Source organism: Dufourea novaeangliae, unplaced genomic scaffold, assembly GCF_001272555.1.
Source record: "Dufourea novaeangliae isolate 0120121106 unplaced genomic scaffold, ASM127255v1 scaffold208, whole genome shotgun sequence".
NCBI lineage: Eukaryota > Metazoa > Arthropoda > Insecta > Hymenoptera > Halictidae > Dufourea > Dufourea novaeangliae.
In genome coordinates, this window is record NW_015374114.1 from 699956 (window position 1) to 722512 (window position 22557).

General features: G+C 45.8%; 2 protein-coding genes across 4 annotated transcripts in view; one reads left to right on the plus strand and one right to left on the minus strand.

The window, feature by feature from the left end:
* LOC107191031 (cytosolic carboxypeptidase 1-like) overlaps nucleotides 1-22557 on the minus strand; it is a 34057-nt gene that overhangs the window by 10704 nt on the left and 796 nt on the right. For 2 of the 3 annotated variants that reach the window (XM_015579973.1, XM_015579972.1), the window contains exons 2-14: nucleotides 20521-20669; nucleotides 17347-17429; nucleotides 16590-16701; nucleotides 16282-16424; nucleotides 16061-16205; nucleotides 15858-15989; nucleotides 15633-15776; nucleotides 14836-15007; nucleotides 14350-14416; nucleotides 13971-14146; nucleotides 13064-13664; nucleotides 12268-12777; nucleotides 11883-12061 (exon numbers count right to left, since the gene is read on the minus strand). In XM_015579973.1, the coding sequence (XP_015435459.1) occupies nucleotides 11883-12061; nucleotides 12268-12777; nucleotides 13064-13664; nucleotides 13971-14146; nucleotides 14350-14416; nucleotides 14836-15007; nucleotides 15633-15776; nucleotides 15858-15989; nucleotides 16061-16205; nucleotides 16282-16424; nucleotides 16590-16701; nucleotides 17347-17429; nucleotides 20521-20669 (2613 nt within the window). Of the gene's footprint in view, nucleotides 1-11882; nucleotides 12062-12267; nucleotides 12778-13063; nucleotides 13665-13970; nucleotides 14147-14349; nucleotides 14417-14835; nucleotides 15008-15632; nucleotides 15777-15857; nucleotides 15990-16060; nucleotides 16206-16281; nucleotides 16425-16589; nucleotides 16702-17346; nucleotides 17430-20520; nucleotides 20670-20938; nucleotides 21007-22557 lie in introns of those variants that run through there. The other variant, XM_015579974.1, reaches the window with a different exon arrangement.
* On the plus strand, nucleotides 3853-10624 carry LOC107191033. The gene is made up of 4 exons (XM_015579975.1): nucleotides 3853-3978; nucleotides 6748-7105; nucleotides 7879-8034; nucleotides 9751-10624. The coding sequence occupies exons 1-4, from the start codon at nucleotides 3933-3935 to the stop codon at nucleotides 10493-10495; spliced, it is 1305 nt and encodes a 434-aa protein (XP_015435461.1). The 5' UTR covers nucleotides 3853-3932; the 3' UTR covers nucleotides 10496-10624.

Here is a 22557-nt window from a genome sequence, read left to right on the forward strand (position 1 = left end):
GTGTAGGGAGAAAGATAGAAAGAACGGGGGGCCTTACATAGCGATTGCTGGCAGGGCCTGAAATAGACCTCGAGAATCCTCCTGTAGCATCCTCTCCTCTCTTGCTTCGCCTCCTCCACCGGGGCACCTCCTTCTTATCCACGTCCTCCTCTTCCTCCTCATCCTCCTCTTCTTCTTCTTCTTCTTCTCCTTCTTCTTCGTCCAGTAACCAGCGTTGCCTGCAGCCCAAGCCACGGCATTTCTTTGCTTTTGTTTTCGCAAAAAAGGACCAAGTCCCTTGGCTCGGGCTGTGAGAAGTTGTTCCTAGCCTCTCTCGGTCGGTTCGTGCGAAGAAGACCGTGGAAAAAGGTCCGACGGAGAACGACGACGAGGTGGAGGCGAAGATGCAGAAGGTGGTGGAGAGGAATCGCTTGTTTATCCAGGATCGAGCTTCTGCTTTCGTTTCACCCACCGATATATGGCCACGAACAGAGCCCCCGTAGGCATTGGCGGGGGCCCTAAGTGCACTCCGGAGAGTGCTCCAACGGACTGCATTCCCATGGGAATGCGTCGCTGAGAATCCGACCCGGTAAACTGACCTGCGCCAACGTGTACCAGCTAAACGTGACCCACGCAACGAGCCACGGGACCTCGAACATACTAGATTCGTGCCCAGTCCTCTTCTCGTTTGCTTTTCGTTCCCTGCGGAACAGATAAGCGTGGTTTGTTAACGAACCACGTCGTTGTAGTAAATTCGTACCCTAGGATCATCCGCGATCGTAGGACACGAGGATCGGAGCGTAACGAAGCTCGGGTGATTTCGACGGGACGTTCAGGATGATACTTCGTCGTTGAAAATTGGAATGGATGCCTATGAACCTAAAGCTTTCAGTTTTAAATTATAAGCACTTCAGGGTCAAATGTTCCATACATCGACATACAGGTAGACTCGAGTGAAACTCCCCGTATGATTCTCACGGTTAGGCTCGTTCCCGCAATTACTCATTTCTATTTACGATCGTCACACTGTTGGTCTCCCGCGACGAAGGCACGCGGCTCCCGTAATTCCGTGCCCATCGTGAAGCAAACCTGTCCCGTCGAGTTATCGTTCCTCTTAAACAGATCGATATGACTTATCCACCGTCCTCGGGATATGCCCCGGGATAATGGTGGTCGTCGTCCTTTGGTATCTCCGATCGAAGTAATTCGTGACGTAGATCGGACGTGCGCGCGGTGGGTCTCGAATGTCACGCGAGGTTCTTCCATCGGTGTGATCCAGCAATGTCACAAGATATCCCAACCGATCGACTGTGAACGAGGATGAAGGAAGAAGAGGCGACATACACGAACGATCGCTTCTCAGGGGTACACGGTTCTCCGGTAGGTACCGGTTGCGTATCGTAACCAAAGTAACACGGGGACAGGATCTGAGTATGGATTGTTTCTCGACGAGCAAATGTCGACCGTGAAGATGCACTATTCCAGGAGCAGGTGATCCCTCGTTGCAAGAACACTGCCGAGCGGCCAGAAATGAAGCCTACCTTGAGACACACAGGGGCCCTTTTTGCTGGCGTACACTGTCGATACAGTGTCCTGGGCCCGCGAGAGTTGGACCCACAACGAAGACGCTGCGTACTCGCCAAGATGGGATCTTGTCCCAACGACCGGTGACCGACACTAGGAACGTTTAACCCCTTGACTTATAACATCGAGTCATACTCGTGGTGACGATAACAAAATGAATTCAACAAACAGAAATATTTATTTTACATTAATTATACATTAGTTATACAGTGTGTTAAGAAATGATGAAATCAATCAATCTGAAATTTTCAGGGCATTGGGCACCTATACTAACAAATTTTTATGTTAAACATTATATAAAGAGACTTCACTTGTTAAAAGAGTGGTTAACCACCACATCGGTGCATTAAAGTGTTAATATCGAAGCGTCGAGCTCGTACGAGAATCGTTCGTTAAGAGCAGAAGATTTCAGCTGTCTTGGTTGGTAATCGTAATGGCACTGTTCCCCCTTAGCGAAGAAGTCGGCCGGTTTCGGAATAATTATGCTTGCGCACCGCTTTAAATGGAATCGCGAACGTAGGTGCGCGGGCATTAAAACGTGAGAAAAATCTTCCTGGCTCCGGGGATGTATTTAAACGATTGTGAAATGATTATTATACGTTTTTCATACGTCGAAGATATGCCTCTCTGTTAATGGGGAGAGGGGGGTCGGCCCCCTTCGGTCAATGCCAGCGGTGAAAAAACTAAGCACGAAAAGACCGCGAAGAGAATAAGAATAGACGGCGCCAAAGGCTTAACAAGGGAACCGGTTCAAAACCTCCTGCACCCAGCGAGCGTGTACCGAGTCTCGTGGGGATCCCATCGTATACGCTTCGAACGCCCGCGTGTATGGATTCGCGTAATGTTGTTCGGGCTGCGAACCATTGCGCCCCGACCATTCTCTGTTTGAGCAATTAACTCCGCCCGATGGAATTAACTGCTGGATCTCCAAGCACACATACACGAATGGTCAGGGGCTAAATCGAAATATAAATCGAAAAACGAACACTCAAGGAATAAACTCCAACCGTTGGATATTACACAGGGGAGAGAGGTGAAGAGTAATTTCGCGTCGCGATATTGAATTTTCGTGCTCGAGACGCGATTTACGTTCCTTGGAACGACACTGTCAACGATACGATCGTTAACCAGCGCGACTGACGACATCGTTTACGATCGAGGACAGAGATTTTGAGGGATGGTATGCGGGGCGCACGATGGTAACGTTAAACGGGGCACGCTCCGAAGAAATCAAGTCCGCCTTGAAGCGGTCGGTAAAGTTTTTTTTCTTGCGCGCTCGGCGCATCTCGCGTCGATACGATTCCATTCAGGACGATGAAGACCATGAACAGACGACGCCGCGGCAAAATTCCATCGACTACGGGCCGGAAAAAGAGAAGAAGAAAAAAAAGGCGTAAAGCAAACTAAATAACAGGCCGGGCAGACACACCGTTTATTAATAGCGTGCGCACACTGGCACACTCCAAATAGATCGCGGTAGCGCCGTCGACATCGCGGTGTTCACCAACAAACACGATTCCCTCGTGGCTTGGCTGGTAAACCGGCTACCAGCTTCGATTCGTCTGTCCACGAAGCCCCATCGACACCATCGACACTGTCTTCGAGATCGAACCGAAAGTGTTGCCGTCCTGGTAAACTTCCATCTTGTTCGAGTCAAGTTCCCACGCGATGGACATTCCTCTATCCACCAACCTCATTATACACCGTGAAATACTTGAAGAATAAACAGCAGAAAAAATGGCCTCGCGTTCGGTCTATACAATCTGACGTCAAACGTTTCCTGGAATCATTTCGTCCATGTTTGAACAATATTCGCCTGGCCGAGGTTTCGGCAAAGTGACCCCCATGAACCTTGACTCTATCGTGAAATCTCACCTTCCCCAGAGGGCAAAGTTCCTGCTCGCGGACCTGTGTCAACGAGTCATGCGCGCACTACATCATCCTCTACACGTCCATTATGGCTCGTCTATTTTTTTTTTTCTTCATCCGTCCCGACCTTGTCACCTTGCCGGTTTTTTGCACGAGTCCGAAGACGACGAAGACGAAGAAGTCGATTACATTTCGGATCGTATGCCCCCGCCTGGTCGACGTTTCTCGCGCTTGTCCCGCTCTCGTGCCCCTCCTCCTCGTGTCCCTTCGTGGGCACGCTCGCCTCGGTTCCCCTCGGTTCGCTCGTCCTGCTCTAGGTTAGCCAGTGAATCATCTTCAACGACCCCCTCCTCGGGGATCCGGGCAGAAGACTCTTAAGGGGGCCCACGGCGCAGCGCGAGGCCAGTCCGAGAACGCGACCCTAACACTAACATCCGGTGTATTCCGAGAGTCGGAAACGGAAACCGCTGCTTGATCGATTAATCGGCACACGGCGCAACATGAAGATCGCTCTGCTGCTACTGGCCGTCGCGGCCTTCGCCTCAGGTCGGTACCCATTTTTCCTTTTTTTTTTATACCTAAACGACTGGTTTCTTTAGCTACGTATTTCGAAAACGTTGAACTAGGCTGTTTTTAATCTTGATGCGTTGGATCATTAGGTACCTGCATCTGGGATTCGTGGCCCTCGCGTCGACCTTTCTATCGAATCAGAAATTCTTTGACCAAGAAACTGGACCTTTAATCGAGAAACTGTCAGATTAGAATTTAATTTGGAGACTGAATTATTCGTGTTTAGGTCGTTGAATCGATTTAGAGTGAACGTAGAGAATCTGTGTCTGTTCGTTTAGTAGTCGATTAGTTTAAGAGAGATGACTTTCCTCGTTGGAACTCCGCCAACAGGAATGTTTCTCGTTCGAAGGATCCCCTGAGTGATCCTTGGTCAGTGCTACGTCGATGTTTTCCATGGTTTCCTGGCCTCTCTTTGTCCGACGACATTCACTCTCTTCGTACTCTTATTTCCCCGGCTAAACGTCGGCTCCGACGTCCGGTGCATTCAAACGGCTGAAGAGGAAACGTGCAGTCTCGCTGATCACGGCATGCGACTTTCAAGATCATTTTGTCCGTCGTTCTCTCGATCCTCTACCAGTTCTATCCGTGTCGCGCGATAGCATAAAAATTGCTACTTAGCCTAATCTTTATTCCCTTCTCGTCCATTGGATAAAATTACTAAAAGAAATAATCGAATATCAAATTTTTCACATAATCCAACGTTACGTTTCATGATAACTTTTTTTTCGTCACTTTTACCAAACATTTTGCTATTTAGTAGGTAGTCACTGAACGTCAACACTGTCGATTTATCGCCGTCGTAGTCTCGTTAATTGCGACGCCGAGTGGCAATAATTCCTGAATGTGATCGCGGCTGAAAGCGTCTAGCAGGCGTCTTCTTTCGCGGTGAACACTGGCCGGCAGACGTCTCAAGGCCTTCAGGTCGTTTACCACCACCTGCGCCGGACGGCTCTGCGATCCGTAACATTTTTACACCAGATGCACCCTACGAAGATCTCGCAGCGTGATTTTATTTCCTACGTGCGACTTCCTCGAACAGTTTCGATGCATTTATTTTCCCACGCATTCTCGAAATACTTTTAAATTTGTTCGTAACATTCTTGGTCGAAACAACGATCCATAAATCTGTGCCCTCCATGTATATTCGTTTCAAGAAGCTCGCTATATTCTTTAATTGACAAATCAAGGAAAGAAATCAACGAGACTATCGAACGTTCGAAAAAATGTTCACGAATAAATTTCACTCAAAGCGACTTTTCTACGCCGAGCAAAGGTTCGCTAGCAGGATTAGTCGTCCCGTAGCTATTCGGGTGTCTAAACGGGTTCGTAATTCATGAATACTGTTAACCAAATAACCGTACAAGTTCAATGAACCCTGAGCGGTTGTGGATCGTGCGAACACCACGCGCCGCTTCACGCTAATGTACAGTGTCACTGGACAAGCGAAACAGGCCTGGGCTGAAACGAACCGCGTCAGTGAAGTGTACACACAGCCAAAGGTAAATGAAAATCGCGTTAGAGAGAATGATTCGTAGCTGCGCACGCGTTAGGAAACTCGGCACCGTGGTATGCACGGTCAGAGAGCACTGTAAACAAAGCTTCGCGATCGCCATAACTGGCGTCATGAGGTTAATTGACGAGGGGCCACCATATACGTTACTGGTACGAGAAGAAAAATATTTTCGGTTGAATGGGTCGAGGACATTTGACCATTCGTTTCGCGATCCGTCCATCCACGAATTAATCGATGCAATTGCTCGTCGACGCTCCAAGCGTAACGGTTCAACGCCGCGACAACGCTAAAACGGGACGCCTGGGTAGATTAGAATTCACGGGATGATTTTTCCCCCGCGTATGGCCGCTGCCATTTGTGGCCTGGTCGGAAGTGAACGGTGGGATACGTGCCTCGATGAGATAATACGGGAGCAAGAAAGGAATTTTCCTTTTTTTATTCATCCCCCCATAGTCAGCCCTATCCAGACGGAGGCTTCTGGATGGTCGATCGATCGCTTTTGTAACGAATGAATCGACGGCGACACCTGTATAGATTCCGGCGGTACTGGGATCTTCGATGTGAAAAGGCTATAGGAATATATGCATTCTTAATTCTGTGACTATTCAAAAGAATACTATTCGTTCTTAGACTTCAGAATTTCTGGAACCGTATTCTTTTTGACGATCGTGACCTCAATGACTTCTTGTTAATCCTTTCGCGCTTAGTGTAAAGGATACGTCGTATCTAGGAAATCATATTTGAAGAGGTGTTTGGTCGTTAAAGGGTTATAAATAATTAAAAAAAACATTGATCGATACTGTTGACTTCAAAATAACAAGATACAACATATATATCAGACTCATAATTTTTGAAAGGTAAATGCCCCGGCCCTTGAATCGTTATATCAAAATTATGAGACTGATATATATGTTGTATCTTGCTATTTTGCAGTCGAAAATATCGTTATTAAACAGACCTACACTTTTCATATTTTTTTCCTTTTATATATGTTTATGGATGAAATACTTGAATTTCTAAACCGAAAACGTGGAGATCTGTGCAAACATGCATCCTCGCTGACAAAAGTTACGCACTTTTAGAACGAGCGTTGCACCGTTGCAACACTGGGCATTAAACGGTTAAAGGGTTAACGATCGTGACTGATTGATAACTCGCATTTAACAGGCGTTTGAACATTCACGAATACCAAACGTGTGTTGAGTGGCGTATTAATTGAGACCAATTTACAGCTCAAAGGATCACAACGATCCAGCTAGACGGCGTGCAATACTTCGTCTCAAGGATGAACCCGTACAGCCCCGAATTGAACTACTTCCTCGCCTATCAGTACTGTCGTTCCCTCGGTCTTCAGCTGGCCTCTTTCGAGACGAAAGAAAAAGCGGACACGATGACGCAGTACTTGAAGAACGCCGGCTACGTGAAGTACGATTTCTGGACATCGGGCAACAAGCTCGGCACCGACATGTTCCTCTGGATGAGCACGGGTCTTCCGTTCAACGCAACCTTCGACTACATGTTGAGGCGACCCGGCAACAGACCCGCCGACGTTCCACCTGGCACCGAACCTCAACGAGTAGCGCGCGAAAGGTAATGACCAACAGCCGTAAAATCTTCACCGGCGATAAACATCCGTGCGTCTGGTCCTTAAGAAAATAATTCGATGCATTAAATTCGGGATCCCCCTTGCTACATCGTTTTCCTCGGAGCCTCGAGCAACCTTCCACAAACTACGAGAATATACATACATCGGAGGTGAAGAATTCCATTGCTAGAATTGTATATTGTTTTAGATAAAACTGGAAGTTTTCCTCATATACTACGATTGAATAGGAGAAATAGAGGAAAATCGCATATTCTCAATTTTCCCTATTACGACCCCCACGTCCGGCTACACCCTTTCATTCTCAAACCGATCGTCTCGATTGGAACATAGTCCCGATTGGATGCATAGTCTCGATATGATCGAGCTCTGTTGGATTAGAAAGGTAGACACGAATTTCCGGGGAGAGGGAACTCTGGCACCTGTCCTTAAACTACGCGACCGTGAACGGTCGAAAGACTCGTTGGAACCGGAACTCGAGCGTCAAGTGCACATCGCGTAAAGAACAAAGATCAGGCGGTTGTGGACGAACGTTTAGAATGTCGCCTGGGGTCATCTTGGCCGGGAAGACAATACGACCGGAGGATCGATTCATCGTCACGAACGATAATTATCGGTGTCCCTTCCCGTACCACCGACCCGGAAACGCGTGCATCGAATAATTTATTAGCCGTGTGTATAGATATACCCACACCACGGGCTGCTCCGAGGGGTGATTTGAATTCAAATCCGGAACTTGTATACGCGTATATGATTCCAGCGGCGACAGCGGCAGCGCGGACGGATGCGTCGCGATGGTCGCGCCCACGTTAGCATGGGAGGCGCAGGACTGCACCTTGGTTAAGGACTTCATTTGCGAGCAGACAAGATGCTACTACTACAACTACGGCAGCATTCCAGTCTCTGCGACTCAGGGGTAAGAGGTGAGATAATACTTGTCACAAAAAATACACAAAACTGCCGAGTGAGAAAGAGAGGGAGATACTAGAGAGATAGACTATCTAAGGATTTTAACGTGTTCTTCCAAGGTGAATCTCGCGATGGAGCACGGACAAAAAAATTGAAACGGGAGATAAGATATATGCAAGACGGGGGGTTGATAATTGGCGATGACTTGGCCTACGCACACGTGATTATGGGTTGTAATAGAATTGCACAGCTTTGCCTCGTAAGATCTGGTACTTTTCACCGGTCGAAACGTTTTACGAAATGTTCCACAGAACGTTTCGTATGCAAATTAATACGTCGGATGTACTGATTAGAGCACGATAACTGCAAACAAGATTTTGTTTTCGTAGAACGCAATAGGATCGGTGATCGAGTGATTCCAGCTGGGATCAACGTGGACCGATCCGGTCGGAAGTTTTTTTATCCGTGCAACTCGTACGAATTAACGAAACGGATGATAACGCTTTATGGAATAATGTAGATTGAATAAGAACGTAAGATAGACAATGGGTAGTTGGGAATCACGACGTAATCTTGGTGACGAAGGACACTTTTGCTTTACCGTCGGTTCGAAGATGAAATACAATAATACGTAATGCTAGCTTGTAATATATTAACGGCTTCTCTCGCTTCTCGCAAACGTCAGGGAACACAGCACACATTACACGTGTGAAAAAGTGTGGACACTACTGGTCCTTTACGAATTCGATGCACTTCGATCTTCTCGAATAGCTACACTAATTGTCGGGTAACCAAGAAAGTTCCTTCCAGTTTCTAAGCTTTGTCAATGAATTATTTAATGTTTTGAACAAGTGACCGTAGTATGACTGTGTCCAAATCAGTTATTCGGGTTTGTTCACTTTATGAATGCAATTGAGTACCAGGGTTACAGAGATTCCAAAATCGACGAGACGTCGAAAGGGGGTTAAAGCATTTTTTCGATACCAGAAAGGAATACTTTTATCAAAAGAGAATAGAAAAATTGTTAGATCGTTGGGAAAAGATAATAGAAGCCAAACATTTATCTCTATTGTTTAAAATAGTATAAACTTTCTTGGTGACCTAACATTAAACCATAAGGTGTTCGATAATACGCGGTACACAACTTCAACTTACACGCGCGTACTACGAAACACCTCGTATACTGGTAGTGGTTCCGGACTTTTTCTTGACGAATAATGCTTCTAACACCACAAGCGACTAATACCAACAGATATACACTGTATATGTGTAGTGATGGACGATACAATATCGATATTTCGAACACCCCATAAAGTTTATGATTGGTCGATTTCTTTTCCACATTGTTACCTGAATCTGTCTTATTAAATATCTGCTCAAATAAATGATTTATTTTCATTTTTGGATTGTCTATTACCACAGTATTTTCGAGTAGTGAAGCTAGTACAACCAATCAATTCAATTGTCTACTTTAATCATTGGTTTCAATACGTATTTCATTACTTCTAATTCACTTGTAACTATGATAAATGTATCGCCATCACTAATATACAGGCTACGGTTTCCAATTTCCAAATGTATCCCCCTCAAAGTCAACGATCCTCCCTATCCCCCACCCCGCAAACGAGGGAAGAGTCTTTCCTTCCCCCCGTTTGAAGATCTATGGCTTCCGTCCACGTTCCACCGAGGCAACCTTCCCTTGAGACCTCCGACGGATTTCCAGAAATCGCAGACCCTACATAACAACCACCACGACGCCAGCCAGCGACGACCAGGTCGACGACTACGAGGATAGTATCGCGAACACGAACGAGAAGCACCCGGACTACATCGAAGAGAACGGAACGCCGGTGGAAGAGAAAGAGGATGAGGACAAGAGCTCCGTCGTAGACGAGAAGTTACCTGAGGACCCGGTCGTCAGCAGGCTGATCACCACGGCCGTTCCCGCGTCTGACAATCATCAGCCGCAATCGATCAAATCGTCGACGTCCGCGCCGATAGTCACCGAGGGCCACGAAGAGCCGACGAATCCTGAACTGGACAACACAAGACCCGATCATCTTCCTGACATCGCGAGCCTGTTCACCGACAGCCCAGCCGCCGCCCCACAGGCGCGAAAGGAGAACGTGTTCGAGGGTCTACAAACACGGGAGATTCATCGTTCGTCCCTTCGTTCGTCATCGGACATGAAGGTCGAGCATCGAGATTCGCCAGACTACTTCGAGATCCAACAATCGGAGACCGAGTCGCCGAACAACGGTCTCGAGGACGCGCACACGGTTGGCCCGTACGACAGCATGCAGGATTACACCCAGAACGATCAACCGGACGCGTCGGCCGCGGAGCCGTCGATGATGAAGGATCTGGACGACGACAGCAGCACGATACTGCCAGAAGCGGAACCGGCCTACAGGTACAACATTAAAGTGCGCAGCAACGGCAAAGTATTAGATCCTCCGTCCAAGTAAAAAAAGAAAAAAAAAAAAACGCTTCACCGCATTTAGGCATCGTCACGCGTTATTCGTTGATAAGTGAAGAGAAAAAATACGAAACCACGGGGAGAGAATCCCGAGAATCGAACTAGATTTTCTATTACGTACGTTATCATAATGTGTATATCCGTGTCGTCGCCGCATGGGCTGCGATCCCGATTCTCGCCGACGCACGAGTAAAGGGATCGTGTGCCCTCTCTATTCATCGCCTCATCATTCATTTTCCGATTCAAGGAATTCTAGTTGTGCTCGTTTTCGAATCGTCGAGGATTTCTAATCGACCAGGGGTGGGGTGGGGTGGGGGGGGGGTGGATTTTTCGGACTAGGTTGAAAATATCATCCGAAACCGCGAAGGATTACTTTCGAAATTTATGTATAATTTATACTCGAGAAAGGCTGACGACTTTACCGTGATTTTGCTCAAGAAAGTGTCGTAAATTTTGCAAGAAGCCTTACAACGTCTATAAGAACTTTCTGGTGGAGGATTCTCGACGATAACCGAATATTTTCTCGCAAGGGCATTCACGCGCGATCATGAAATTTCGATCCTTAATCGCACATTTCTGTGACGCTGGCGGACGTATTATATTCGCGTACGCTATCGACCCCGCTGTTCCGTTCTTCTTCTATCCTTCGGTCGCCTTCTATCGGAATTAACATTCGTTGCATTAATTATCGGCTATTCGCTCGTAGCTCGTAGATAATAAATAATAACACGAGGAGACTCGGTCTGCGTTGGATCTCAGGCGTCAAGACAGGGAAACGAAGGAAACGTAACGGCGGGGGAGTGGGAATTATTATCGTTAGATAAGGCTAACTTGGAATCATTATTGGGTGCAGGGTTGGGTGTCCGCCAGCGTCACAAACCATCTCATCACGTATCGAAGTAATCATCTTAGGCAACGTTAATAACTCCGTACGTCTGCAAGATGAAACGTTTCACGGCGGATCGATGATCTGGCCCCGTTCATCCAAGCATTCGAATGTTTAAATATAGAAAAGGAATCACGATTGAACCGTTCGATCGAGCGTGTTCAATTCGATCCCTGTGTCTGGTGTGTTTGAACGAGATCAGAAGGGGCTGTTCAGGCTCCAGGGGAAACGAGATATCGACGATCTTAGGTGATCATTGAAACGCGGCTCTGGAACGTTTCGATCATCCAGACGTACGAAATTCGGCACACGCGTAGTTCGAGAAACACGACTCTTTAAACCGTTAACGGATATAAGTCGTCGTCGTCGCAATCTTGAATTATCATTGCGTAAACACGGCGCGAATGTGTAACTTGTGTAATTGAATATTAATAAAGGTACGAATACAATTCTTAAAAGTTCTTGTAAGAGTAAATCAGGTGTTACTCACCAACCGTTCACCACCCCCTCGATGTTCAGCATAGGCACGATCTTGAACACATAATCGTCGCGTAAGCTCGACGCGTAGGTGTTGTTGCTCAACAACGCCTCCAGAGTACCGTGCATCACCCAGGAAGCGTTGCTCTCGCCTGGATGAACTCTCGACGTCAGGAATATTATCTTACGATTCTGAAAAACAGGAAAATAAAGAGTGGAGACCTATCGATTACTCTTTAATGAAAACTTTCAATATACACGCTGGGGTGGCTCTTATTTATTCTTGATGAACATTTTTGTCAAGATTTCTTTCACACCGATCCCTAAAGTAGTTGCAACTAATACAAAAATAACCGTTTTCTCGTCCCCCAAGAAAAAGTCTTCGAAGCAACACTCACCTGTACGGGATTGCTCTTCGAGTCCAACGACGTGACAGTCAGCAAAGGATTCTCATTTCCGTTCAATGTCTCGCAGAGTGTCTCCACACGGAAGTAAGCGTTCGCAGGGACCTTCTTGGTCCACTTCCAGATATTGGTCATCAGCTGAGTGTACGTGTAGGGGAAATGGTAGGCCAAATAGCAGACGTCGTTCACGTGTGCGAATATCACGGAGAACGAGGTGGTGAAGTAATTTTTCCCTTTTGTTGGTCGTTGATAACAGTTTCGGTAGTAACATATGTCAGCGCCGGTTCGCACCCATCCTGGCCTACCCAGCTGGGCTTCGGTCACGCTGAACAGGATCGGCTTCATGCCGAAATTGAACTGTGAGTTTGGCTTCTCGCAGTTGATGATGTTGAACGTGTACGCGACGTTTGCATCCATATTCGAGACCTCGAAGTAGAACCATTGATGCCTGGAGCCGCTGTTCACGTCGGGCGTCAGGATCAAATCGTACTCTCTCAGGCCTATCTGCGAGGAAGAGGATTGGAAAGAAACGGCGCAGGCTTGTCGCGATATGTATCGGCTGAGTCGAAACTAACTGAAGATCTAGATAGCGAGGAAAGTATTTTGGTAGATACTATATAATCTATATTCGTTAAGCTACGCAAAAAATGAACCGAACTATCAGTATTGACCTTATAGTAGTTACGTGTAATCCGACCCGATAGAAGTCAATGAAAGTATATCTTGAGCATACGGTGAACACAGGTTCCGAGAATATAAAAACTGATATAAAACACTCGTAGAATTGTACCTGAATAGCTTTCCTCAGGTTGCCGCTTTCGAACCTGGACTCGAAATGCAAGTGTTTCGTGTCGTCGCACGGCGTTCTTATTCTATTGTCATCCCAGTTGCACAAATGGCTGTCGCTCGAGATTCGGCTTTCTAGGACAGAGCTAGCCTGGGCATCCAAATCGTACACCACCTCGTGCATTTGGGTACCACCATGAAGTCCCCGTTCCACGCAGGTAAGCAGCTTCGATCGACAGACCCATCTGTCCTTGTTGTTCAACGGTTCCTCCTTACCGAGCGCATCGCCGCCGACCAGATCCGGGTAAGCGACCTTCACGAAATCGATAACGCTTCTGACTCGACTCGCGACAACGCAATACGCCTGCTGTTCCGTCATGTTCGACGACATGTTCTCGAACAGTTTGATCGTGTTGACCACGTTCTCCGGTGAACACCTGCCACTCCCACCTTCCTTCATCGCGTACTTTATAGTGGTTCTGAACCCTTTCGCGAGGCGTGAATTTAATTTGTTCTCCTCTGCAGGGTCGCCAAGCACCAGCTTCTCCGAGGAGGACTTGCAGAGCTGAGACAAGTTGCCTAGCTCCTTGAAGAAGACAGTGTACCTGTGCGTAGCCAACAATGGAACATTTTACCTGAGGGAACTTGAATGTCTGATCGGCATTAATTCCGACAGTGCTGATTTCTACGATAGTAAAGGTACTAGTAAGAGTAACGATGAGGATAATATATGAACAAAAATTATAGAAATGTTTTGACTACTAATTGTTATTGCAGAAGTCTCTGTGGACTAATGTGTGAATCACTGTACAAATCGCAACTCGATGTTCTAGCATTCAGTTGGTACGGTTTTCTGAGATTTTAGAAAATGTCATGGCATTATTCCAGGGTTAAGATCACTGTTAACGTACTCGTTAAGGTCTTCCTCGGTTCTCTGCGACGTGAACACGCCCGCGAAGAATTTACTTTCGTCCACCTCGTCGGCGGTGTGCATAGTGGTGTCGTTCGACCTCGAATTCTGGTTCTCTTCTTCGTCCCCGGAATCAAGGTCGCTGTACAATCTCCCCATGGAAGCCACGCTGTTCGCCTGAAAAAAATTCATCCGCCATGATCGAACCGAAAATCAAATATCACGAACACAATGATCTCGAGAGAGAGAGAGAAAAAGAAGAAACAAATGTTCGAACAACAACGATCTGGCTCGATGTTTTAAAGCCACACCAGAGAGCGTGTATCGTCAGAGTGTAACGTTTCACGGGTTACATAATTTCGCCGGACGAAAATACGCACCTGACTGTCGATGTCGCTGCCGCTTTCAGCGCTGCTAGGCCTGACGTTCGCCTCCGGCAACGTGAATCTGTAAAATTTCCCGAATGACACGTGTTATCGTCTGTTCACCCAGCAAGAAATTCACGTATAATTCGACACCAACGCGGATCGAGGTTACGCAACATGGTCCAGTTCTCGTGTGAAGGACGCTTTCGACACACTTATAACGTATGATTAAAGATCTGGCAGCACGAAGAAGTAGAGCGTTCACGGTTCTTAGTCAGCGTTAACAGGCCCGGGACAATGATCATTTCTAAATTCGAGTTTAACGATACCGAGTTCGATAATATTATTCCGTTTGCGTCTTGCGTTCCGATAAAAATCGGCCGGATATGGAACCGTTAATCGGAGATCGACGATAAACTACCGTTGCAGGAAAAGATCGACATTTCAAGGATCGATCGAGCCTCGATCGATTCGAGGCCGACCTTGAACGGTTACGTTCACCTTGCCGGAGACATTTCGGGCACCGGCAACTCCTTCTTCTCCAGACACTGATTGATGATACCGCATATACGGGACAGGAGACAATCGTACGCTTTATCCTCCGGACAGTTGCTGCAGAACCGGTACAACACTTGCAGTCCATTGTTCCACTTGATAGCCTTCCTGCCGACTTCTGAAACGAGCGAAAAGGGCGCGTGTAATCACCTCTTCGAGGAACGTCTGAGACGTGCATTTACATGTTTAGTGTTTAGAATCGTACACTATCAATGTTTCCGGGCGTCATTGGGAATATGAAAGAATTACAAAAAGAAGACGATGAATGTACAGTGGTATTCCGATTTGCATAGAAGTTACGCAAGTGATAGAGGCAAGGAGAATTTTACTCGAAGAGCAGACGATGAATAGAAACAGCACATAAAGGTAATGTCCAGTTATTTATTCATTCGAAGTGAACGATAATGAAAATTTTGTCCAGACTACCATGGACGTTGAAGTCGATAGCTACTGGCCCGAAGAGGAATCACTTTAAGCCTTTACACTCCGAAATTTTTTGATCTTAACTGAATGGTAACTATCAAATTGAGTAAGAAATTAACAAGTTGTGCTTTCCCAAGGAACGAAATTTATTTTGTATTGAATCGATAAGATATAGAGTTTACGGCGATATATGTTGCTGTAGCAGCACTATTGGAGTGCAAAGGATTAAGCTATCACATTTTATGTTTTATAGATTCGCACATCCTGACAGATATTTATCGTAGTTCGAAGGACGGAAAGGTCGACACCGTTGAACTCACTTATGACGCAGAGATGCTGAATGCTGATCAGTGCATAATTGCAGATTTTCAGTCTCAACGGACCGTCGAATCGCTCCCATCTGTCGAAGATCCGCATCAGCAGGTACATCATGCCCAGCTTCACGAACTTCGTGCAACAGAGCTCTACAAATACAATTGAATTAGTTCTATAGTATAAGCACAATAGTTCTGATGTTTTAGTTTCATAAATTCCTGTATACGTACTGTTCATCGTACAATATTTGAAACACTCTAACAACAACTTCAGTTTCAGATGGGGCGCGTAACCAACGGAGATGAACGTTTTCTCGAACGTGCTGGCGATCCCGTCCTTCACCAATACCTGAAGAGTGTATGCTGACCAGAAGAAGAAACTTTAAGTAAATAATAGGGAACTTACAGGAATTAGACAGGCAAAAATTACTCACAATTTCTAACGAGACACTTAATGATCAACAGCAAGGGCAACAGGGTTTTGCTGTTGTTGTAATGTTGCTTGAGGAGCGCGTGGAACACTTTGACGGTGTTAAGCATCTTCATCTTCGATGCAAATTTCTGGTCCCTCTGGACCACCTGCAATTTTTATCAGAATAAAATGCTAATGTACATCCTTCGAGGAATCTAACGAGGATAACGAGCCACGCCTCACCTGGCCCAATATCCAGAGTACTTCCTGCGTTAGGACTTCGCTCGATATGGTGTCCGCATGTTGCAGGTTAATTAAAAGCTTAACTAGGACTTGCGTGATGCCTAAATTGATCAGCTGCGTCACTGCCATTCGGCTGCTGGATTCTGTGAACGATAGCAAAATTTACAGGATCGACCAAATTACGAACGATCAATCATACGATCTACCAAGGTATAAATAATCCCAACAATAACTTAAGTTTCTACAAACAATAGAGTTTCTCGAATAGAAGGGACACTAATTTCCAGAATGTTAAAAATTGCTATTACTCGTGGCACTTTTGTTCTTGTTCCCTTTGGTCTTCCCCTTGGCGATACGGGGTGATATGCACTCGTGTAGTATACCAGCGATGCTGTAGTTGACCACGTGATCCTTGCAATTCTGTAACGAATCGATCATCTTTGACGGCAAAAACTTAATCAATTCAACTTCCAGGATTGAAAACCACATCAAACAGGACTTTTCACAAATATCGACGTGACATCATACGTATTAAACCAAATAGAAGAGACAAGGACAAAAGAAGTTGGAATGCAAAACTGGAATGCAAACAAGCCGAAAACCATTGCAATTGAAACTGTTCGAGCGATCGAGAGATACGTTGACGTGCGGCAAATGCCACGGGGCTAATTAGGCCCCGTGGTACCGCGTGCGTGCAACACTTATCAGAAAATGGAACGAACGGATTTCCAGTTTTGCACGCTGCAGGAAGCCTCCGTCGACAAGATAGACAATGGGGGTCCCCGAAGGGTTGATGCGACCTAACCACGCCATGCCGTGTGCGCACCAAACGTTCGACCGACATGGTTTATCCGCGCCCCGGCTAATTGGTTCTGCGAAGTGTTGATTAAACGTCGACTATTCTGAAAAAGCTACGTTGCCCTCGGTCACGCCCCCCTTGAGAATTGGGAACGGTGATTAAGGGGTACCCTGGATTCCGCGATAAAATTACAGAAGCGTGACAAGGGGGTGACAAAAAATTCTCGTGCAACAGGGAAAATTATGGTTACGTTAAATGTCACCCACCTCCAGCGTCGCGATGAATAATTCCATCGCCCCGGAATTCTTGCGCCATAACTTGTCCACCGTACGCTCGCGTACTCGTCGATCTGAAAAATTATTATACATTTATGAATACCATTGGAAAATGAATGACGGTGAACGAATGGGTTATGAAGTGAATAGAAGTGAACATGGAGGAAGATTTTGATGGAAATTTAAATATTAGGTGTATCAATTAGTAGTACACTAGGTTTGTATTTGTTTTCAAACGATTCAAAACCCCATATTATTTTAACCATTTAACGCCCAGTGTGAACGTGATTTCACGTGCGAAAAATTCACAGAAGCAGAAGGAGGTCATTTGCAACATCTTTTGCAGTGGTATACAAATACAAATCTTTCTCAATTGTGTGGATTTGTACTTAACCAGCGGGACTCGTTTTACGTGGGACGTTCTGTGGTTCTTGATGCCAATAAATACTTTATGGTACTCGTACAATCATACAGAATTGTCATTGATTCGTCCCAAAGAACCGGCGTGACGAGTCACATTGAAAACCAACAACCGAGCACGATGTAAATTTGCCCGCGGACCGATGTAGTTTCCCAGTGCCAAACGCAATAACATCTCTGCCATAATAAATAATAGGGACGAACAGGTGCGAGGTAACAATCTAACAATGCCCTCCATGCGACGATCACCGGGGCGCGCTGTGGATTGGCGAAACGCGTAGCTCCCATTTCAAAGTTGACACAAGGCCAATCGTTCCCAATGCCATGAACACTATCCACCGAAAAAAAAACTGGACATTGAATATTTCATGCCAAGAGGCTGATCGTGCACAGGGCTATCGGTAGCCACCAGCATTCTTGGTTGATTAAACGTCTCCCGTAATGTAATAAATTGACATCGACGTATAAACACAATCATGTATATGCAATTATTTAATAACTTGAACCAGTATTGGTCTTAATCTTCGTTTATATTTCTTATGATTGCCTGGTAGTCGTCTGCTTTCGTAATATGTTCGAAGAAGCAAAACAAACAATGACAAGCAATTAATTGAATATCTAAACGTACAGAAGCATTGACTAGTACATATTCTATTGCTCCAAAATACCAGTGCGACAGCCTCGTAACGTATGATACCTTTCGCGGCAGATATGGCCGTATCGAAAGGGTTGAAAAAGAATTCCAATAGAATCCGTCCTCTGTTCGCATTTTGCAACGGGGCCGATTAGGCGAGTAAACGATGAGTCAGCACCCGATGACAGTGGCTTTCGGATATGCAGAAATATCGAGCGACGTGAACACGGGGACAGAAAGTCCTTATCAAATTGGCACGACCGCAATACACTTTGGGACGATCGAACGCGCGCGCCCCGTTGTGTATTGTTCGGCATCGCTTCGGCCCCTTGGACCACGTCCAAACGATCTATCACCGTTACCGAAAGTCCTTATGCAATCGGCCGACGACGGGAGCAGCCGGCTTTAGGCGAAAATAACGAACGACTGGCTGGCGTTACCCACGTACGTTCGCCACCTGTTCGCCAGTCCCTAGGACCGTCTATGATGAATCCGTCGTCGAAGTCGTCGCGTCCGTTTTCTTTCATCTCCGAACAGTGCACACGAAAGAGAAACATAAAAAAAAACATCGATCGCCTAGCGTTGATCCCAGAGGTCTCGCGATAAATAAAACCGTGCTTCTAAATATACACACAACACGTTACCGAAATTCAGTGTCGATTATCCGTTAAAGATAACCCACCCCTTTGGGGGAGTGTGGTAGCATGCGAGGGTGCACGATTAAACGCGATATGCATCCTGGGTGAAAACGCGTTTATCGTGAAATGCATCCGAGGCGAAACCAAGTTTACGATTGTTTCGATTTTACGTTCTCGACGTTTCGGTGCCGACAGTTTTACCATTTCCGGTTATTATTCGGATACGTGGATGCTCGGTGAAATGAGTTTTGCAGGGGGTGGGGGAGAATACGAGGAACAAGTTCGAAAGTGACCCGAAAGCGAATCTCGTCCGTTTTCTGCCTAGCTGAGAGAACAATGAAGAAAGTTGCTCAAGGCTCGATGTCGGGTTCCAGGAATTATTATTATTATTCACGTGACACACGCCACGCGAGGACCGAAGTTTTTTTTTTTTTTTTATAAGAGTTCGACGTTTTGGAGGAGAATTCGTGGGGACACGAATTAGTCCGGTTCCCCTATAAAGAATAAAAGAAGAATTGCAAAACTGGCCCGGAAGTGTTTCGAGTGGACTCGATGCTGCGACCGGTAATATTACGGTCCCGCAACCCATCGTAATATACGGTACGAATAATAAGTTGTACAAGTTCCTGGTGATTAGTCGGGAATGAAATGGTAGCCGAGGTTCGTGATATAAATAGCAATTTAACGGCACGAGCCCCGTCTTAAAGTGTCCAATCTGTTTCGACCCGTTTAAAACTTTGCTGCCGCATTCGCTTATGGTTTCGGCAGGGTGCAACGCATTGCACGAAAACTAGTTCAAAAAAAAAAAGGAAATATATTTCTGCAGTCGTTCGAATTAACCTAATTTTAAAACTTAAAGAATTTCTACAACGCCTTCGAAATCTTAATGCAGCATTCGGAATCTGAAAGATGTACTTTGATTTTAACCCACATCCGTCCCTCAATTTTCCAACTTAACCCTCCGTGACCAATCCTGACTCTTTTAAGGCACGAGCAAAATTTTCCGCTTGGATATCTCCAAAACGAAGGGATTGCTATGAGAAACACCATTTAACATTCAACTTTAAAAATCACCGAATTATGTAGAAACCCTAGGAAGTATCCCTGAATTTTTTCAGATTTTTTGGAAGCCTACAAGATATAGAAAAATAGGTCTGGGTATAAAAGATCCAGGGAGGGTAACGGAAGAATGGTTCACGCAGGAATGGTTTACTCCTCGGTGTCAAATTGACACAGTGATAAAGAATTAATATAACGAAGCCATAAACAGTTAAATTTACAAATTCTTCGAAATAAAAATCACGGAGCTTCCGATAAATTTACCTACATATTACCGAATAACATTATATTTCTTAGGGTAAAAATGTGTCAAATTTGCACAAAGGATGGATCAGGGTTAATATGATGCAAAACAAGTGAAGGGGAAAGAAAATGAGTTCTTGAAGGAGAAGAAAGGGTGATTACTCTGATTACCTGTGGATGTAACACGTGCATGAATCTTGGCCGCGACGTTCCTGAACGTGTCGCCAGCCTCCTGCGGCTTGGACGCACAAACTCTGAGCTTCTCCAACAGCGCGTCGCTCACGGCCTCGTCTGTGCCTTTATTGCTCGGTGACATCGCACTAAACCGCAAGAAAATCGAAACAATGAATGCTCAATTATCGGTCAGCATGAAAAATGGGTGTAACAAGAAAGAACGTGATCGTTAAAGGGTTGCAGGGCGAGCAAGCATTTCGCCAGTGAAACAAACATTCATGCGAATAAGTGATCAGCAAGCAAGCTATCGCAAAAATAACACACAGCAAGTGCAGCGAAACGATACAGATCGCTGTATCCTTGCCCCGAAAAAACAAAACAGAGTCTCGTTATTTTCGTTGTCGAATGAACCCACCTGTTCGCGCGTAAGAAATCGACAAACGTTGATGAAGCGAAAAAAACGAGAAAAAAATCAACTTGTCGGGTCTGTCGCAGGTCAAATTCTGTACAACAAAAAGAAACAAATTCCGTCGACGTCCCCTGTTCGGAGTCGCAGCTTGGTCGCGAGTTAGCCCTCCTAGTATCACGTCATCCTCGATTTTGCTTGGGAAGATAATCATGGTGTAAAAAAAACCGTGAATTACGACTGGGTCGTGAGAAATTAAGTATGCTTTAATAAACAAACCTGTACAAGCTGGAATTGTTTTTGTTTATCTTATAAGCAATTTATAATTGAGGGACAACGAATGAAAAAACAGCGCGTTAGATCGTTTTCAAAATGTTAAAATATTCTTATGAATCCTTTCTACATCACGTAATATACAGAAAAATACAATAAAGTATTTCTCTGGTAATTTTTCCATAATTTCGGAACGAAAGGGTTAAGAGGGCTAACAACGACAATCGACGGGGGTAACTCGGGGTAAGGTTAAAACCAAAGTCCATTCGCCATCATTTGTACTTAACCAAAGGAGCGCGGGCAGCTGATCCGATTCGTCCCGTACGAAACCCTTCGTATCTGCGATACAGAACACAGGAATCACGAATCTCTCTTTTAAACGAACCGGGGACCACGGAGAGGAAGCGCGTCGCGGTGTCGGTACGATGGGGTCGATTGAGAAGAGTCCATTGGCGTGCGGCCAGATCGCGAGCCATAATGCGCGTTAATCTCCTTTCACGATCCACACACAGCCTCTGTTGGTCGACGTCGGCTCAGGCCAATATCGCATAAATGAAAATCGAACGTCGGGAAGCGCGCCGCTTCTCGCCGCATCAAGGTTAATTAACATGGTCGAATAACAAGCAGAAACGCTCGAAAATAAACGGCGCAGGAGTCGTTGGAGACGCAGGGAGTTTGGCCACGTGAGAGCGTACGGCCGACAGCGTTCGTTATTGCAATTAATAATTAAGCGACAGGCGGCCAATTACACTTCCTCCGCGATATCTTCGACGATCGAGCCGATCCTCCGCCTCTATTCTCGTCGTTTAATTGGACCTGTCGATGCCGTGATTTTTCGTCGATTCAGAACGATCTGTTATTTCGCACAGGTGGCGAAATGTGGCGGGATAAATCCTGAGTTAATTGATAAAGGGAGGAGTAGCTCGTTTCGTTCGCTGGACAGCTTTCGGTGGAGAGGAGTTTATTGAAGATATCTCGGAGGAACTTCGCGGAGGCTTTTAATCAATTTAATCGCTAATATATTAACGTTCGGGAGACTGTATTCTCAGAATACGAATAAAAGAATCGAAATTTATTGGCGATAAATATTGTTGCGGTGCACTGTTGGTAATTTACGCGTAAAACTAGCGGTGACCATGTGTTCTGGCCAGTACCGTGTCGCGTACGTGCCAATGCAGATTTTGCAATTATTCTCACCAGCCAAACAGACGAATAAATATTTTCCTGGAACACCGTTTGCAAACATTGTTCTTCGAATGTACGATTTTGTTGGTGACCCTTTCCTACGGGAACCTTTAATCGTTCTTCCGAGGGAAAAATGTTACCGGTGCTCGTGGAAAGTGCCGGCGAAACGA